The 4186-nt window shown below is 35.0% G+C and overlaps 1 protein-coding gene across 1 annotated transcript; it reads left to right on the forward strand.

Moving 5' to 3' along the window:
• Nucleotides 1-206: 206 nt before the first annotated feature.
• Nucleotides 207-1466, forward strand: LOC132547056 (5-hydroxytryptamine receptor 1F-like). Its single transcript, XM_060210806.1, has one exon. It carries the CDS (start codon nucleotides 207-209, stop codon nucleotides 1464-1466), a length of 1260 nt encoding a protein of 419 aa, XP_060066789.1.
• Nucleotides 1467-4186: the final 2720 nt, after the last annotated feature.

Raw genomic sequence — 4186 nt, forward strand, 5'->3', positions numbered from 1 at the left:
AATTCAGTATGGATAAAGTGTTCAAAAGGTTTCAAGAAATGGCATTGAGTAATTTAAAAAGGTTAACAGTTTTAGAAGGTGTATATTGGTGTCTTGACGCATGACTCGCATCCGGCTGTGAAGTGGTTTGTCCGAATAAAAGTTTGTAATACTGGGGCTCGGAGGATACAAGTTCATCGGCCAGATTTCTTAATCGTTGATTTAAGATGAATTTGTCGACGAATGTTACGTATTCGTTAGAAGACGAAGATTACGATGAATTCAGGAAGACTGGCATTCCTATCACTGTTTATCTGATAGTTCTGTGTGTCCTGGGAACAATTGGAAATGTCCACGTGTTTCTGGTGTATTTACTGAGATACAAATCAAACATCTATAAAACGTTTGTACTATGTTTAGCTGCGGTGGATTTTCTTGGGTGTACATTCTGTATTCCAGCGTCACTGTACATCATCAGACACCCGAACACGATACAGTCTTCTGTTTTTTGCAAGGTGTACCGCGCAGCCATGAACTTTGTAGGAGCATACTCCTTGATACTTCTGGATTGTATCGCTGTTGAACGCTATCGGAAGGTATGTGCAGTTACTCGTCGCCAATTTACATTACGAACAACTCGCGTGGTCTGTGCATTAACTTGTCTCTTGGTGATAGTAACGTTTGCCATCCCCGGAATCCTCACGTATGGCATTAACCAGAAGATAACAAAGCCCCATTGGTTGGTTGGTTATGAATGTATGATCTTAGAAAATTTAAAGAGTTCGACGTTTATGAAAGTATACAGAGGAATAATATTCGTCATGTTTGTTTTTTTCTTTATAATTTCAGCCGTGTTGTATACTTTGGTTGGTAGGAAAATCTCTGTTCATAAGAATAAACATAAAGAAATATGTATTTCTAGAAAGAAACCTATATCGACAGAAGATGTGCAATGTGCAAGCAGTCATTCCCAAGAAAAAGACGTGTCGAGTGATATAACCACATCGATCATGCAGGTACCTGGTAGCTCTGATTCTAATATCGCTGTCGACATCGTTTTGAAGACAACAAATCATCTTGGCTCAGACATGAAACACAGTGATTCTGTTGAAAGTCATCACGACCAGATCCGACATACGACAGAGACAGGAAATCGGTATCTGAACACCTTGAAGGAGAGAAAGCGAAAGGAGCTTGACAGAAGTAGAAATATAACTATGGTATTCTTAGTTGTGTCAATTCTCTCCTTCGGGGGTTATCTCCCTTACGTTCTCGCTACCCTGATAAGAAATATCAACGGGCCCCTTTATAGTAACTTCATGGATAAGTATGGAGCCCTGGACATATTCATTCGTTGGATGGTTTTCCTTAACAATGCCATAAATCCTGTTGTTTATGGCTTTATGGATAAAAAGTTCCGAAAGGAACTAGCCAAATTCTATACCAAACTGGCACACTGCGGTTTGTTAGACAGTAGACATGGCTAATTACTGATGAAAAGCACAAACAGCTTCAGTGTGAAGTTATTCCTTCAATGGATGCAGTAATTACAGATACACACATGTGTTTATTTTACATTTCAACACAATTTTTGAATGGGATATATTCAGTATAACCAACTAATATAATCAACGACATCATGATGCTGTTTCATCTCTTTAGATTTGACATATTAATATCAAAACTTAGAGGTAACTGAGGTGAAATCAAAGACATGAAAAGGAGATGCGTTAGTCCCAAAAATATAATAAATTCTGTTATCTTGAATACTGAAGAAAATGGTAGGCAAGTTAATGTAAACCTTGCAGACTAAATATTAAGAGTTTTTGAAGCAAGACATACGATTCCCGTCGTTGGGTCTCAACTGAAACCAAAGGTTTCATACTGTAAAATCCTGACTACTGATTTGGGGTTCATAAAAAGTAATCCCTAAGCCCGAGATCACAATTTCAGCTTAATCTATACTAAATGTATTTGAAGCGTAATATAATAAAAACGATTTTTTTTTGCGTTAGACACGTATACAGAAGAAAGTTAGAGGCAGCTGATAATCAGAGTACCACTTTCATGTACTCGGATGATGTCCTCAGTTTTATTGATTCCCCGTTTATTAAAATTCTATTTAAGAGAAGATAGAATACTGGAATAATACTTGCAATTCTTAAAACGTTCTGTAAAATACACATTATGTGTTAATTAAATTTCACATCCAAGCACGTGTTTAGTTTAATAATAGATAATGATTTGTACGTTACGACAAAACCATTTGAATAAACAGAACTCTGTATTTTCGGACTTTCTGTATCAGCTTAAGTTCAATTGTAAATGTTCAACTGTCAGTGTCTAATCATGTAACTTTTATAGATACATTTTTGTATATACATGTGGTAAATTACTATGTGAAGACACACTACTTATCAGTATAAAGCTTAATGTTGCAATGTTTGCAAGATTAAAAACCAGTAATGTTGAAGACGGTTAGACATCATTGTATTAGTTATGTGGCTTTATTACTGAGAGCAACATGCGCGAGGCCCGCTTCGTGTTATTCAGGGATGTTGGGATAATATGTCTTGTTCAAAGGTACAACCATGGCAGCGTAGAACGGTACGAACACTCCCGGGTAGAAATCGAACTACAGGTCATCTAAGGATGCAGCTCAAGACTGATATTATTTAGTTTCAAACACATTGAAACTCGATAACAATTTTTTTCAGACAGTGACAAGCGAGTGCTCAATAAACTTTACGAATGGCAATGGTGGACAGTTGGTAGGATATCGGAGTGCATTTTGTTTTAATGATTATCTGTTATGCAATTTATAAGCATGGATGTTTGTTTGTTTATTTGTTTGTTTGTTTTTTGTAATACTTACAATTACCATATACAGAGAATGATTTGCGAAAGACACAAAATTAAGATATTTTGTTTGACTTTGTCTTCATTCCAGGACAAAGTTCATTTTCAACTTTAAACTCAATTTGAATATAACTTGTAAGCCGACTCTTAGCGATATATATACCCATTTCGATATTCTTATGCTTAACATGTAACAAGGTAATAACTTTCTAATGAGAAATTTACTTGTATATTGACTTTTCAAATTACTTTCTGAACACTAGCATATTAATGGCTTATTATCATCAAAGTTATACAATGTAGGTCAAATATGAAAGGCTGACTGTGTATCGATGTACTGGTAAATATGTTTTCCTAGACAAATATTTTTGTTCAACGTGTGGGCAGGAGACAGCGTGGGAAGATTTCAGATTCTTTAGAGATTGCGAATTATGTTGTTTGATACGTCACGTAAAATGAAATACAGAAATTACATTTCATGCTTCATTCCCCAAAGAATTTTGCTAATGGTGTTTTCATTACAAACCGATCTCCATCAAATTTGTTTTTATTGAAAGCAGTGACGTACGGAAGTCAGGTTAGCTTAACATTTGTCATAATTAGCATTAATCCGGTCGAAAGAGTTCCAGGTTGTACGACATGTAATAACTTTGTATATATACATGTATACTCATTAGTATAAACATTCTGTTACCATAAAGGGCATGAATCACATCAAGTGAGGTCACTTACACTTTAGTGTAGCCGAGAAATACAAATCTTGTTTCAAACTCCAGATTACCGATAAATTCCATATCTGAATTCACCTATTAATTTCGGTCCCCGACGTTTCTGTTGTAAAATCTTAATATGATGCTCGCTCATATCATTCAAAACTTACCATTGGTTTACTTTGAAGTAGTTTTTAATAACTCCCAAGACATGATTAAAAATGGCTCAGCTCTTCAGTACAACAACATTTACATAAACTAGATGTGTCAGCACTGTACTTGGAATTCAGGTTAATTATGTTTGTTACGTTCCACTTTCATAGATTTGACACAAATATCATTGTAGCTTTCAATTCATGTGCATGAAGTTTATAACTGTGCTCAATTAGATGTTTAAGTGCCATGGAAAAGGTTTAAAATATTGCAAATATTTCCTTATTTCGAGTTGTATCCATGATTACTCCAGCAGCTTTCAAATATTTCAAGACAATGCTAACCAATATGATGTACCTATTGTATCATATATAGCATATATTTTGTCATATTAATAGTGTACTTCAATCTAGAGTGACGATAAGGCGAGGAAAATTCTAAATTCAGCAATTAAAAAGCCTAATAATTCAATGATTAAATATCGG

This window comes from Ylistrum balloti, unplaced genomic scaffold (assembly GCF_031769215.1).
Source record: "Ylistrum balloti isolate Yb309-2 unplaced genomic scaffold, AGI_CSIRO_Ybal_v1 Utg369932, whole genome shotgun sequence".
Taxonomy (NCBI): domain Eukaryota; kingdom Metazoa; phylum Mollusca; class Bivalvia; order Pectinida; family Pectinidae; genus Ylistrum; species Ylistrum balloti.

Coding starts and splice junctions, on each gene's coding strand:
- LOC132547056 (XM_060210806.1), top strand. CDS start 207: ATGAATTTGTCGACGAATGTTACGTATTCGTTAGAAGACGAAGATTAC.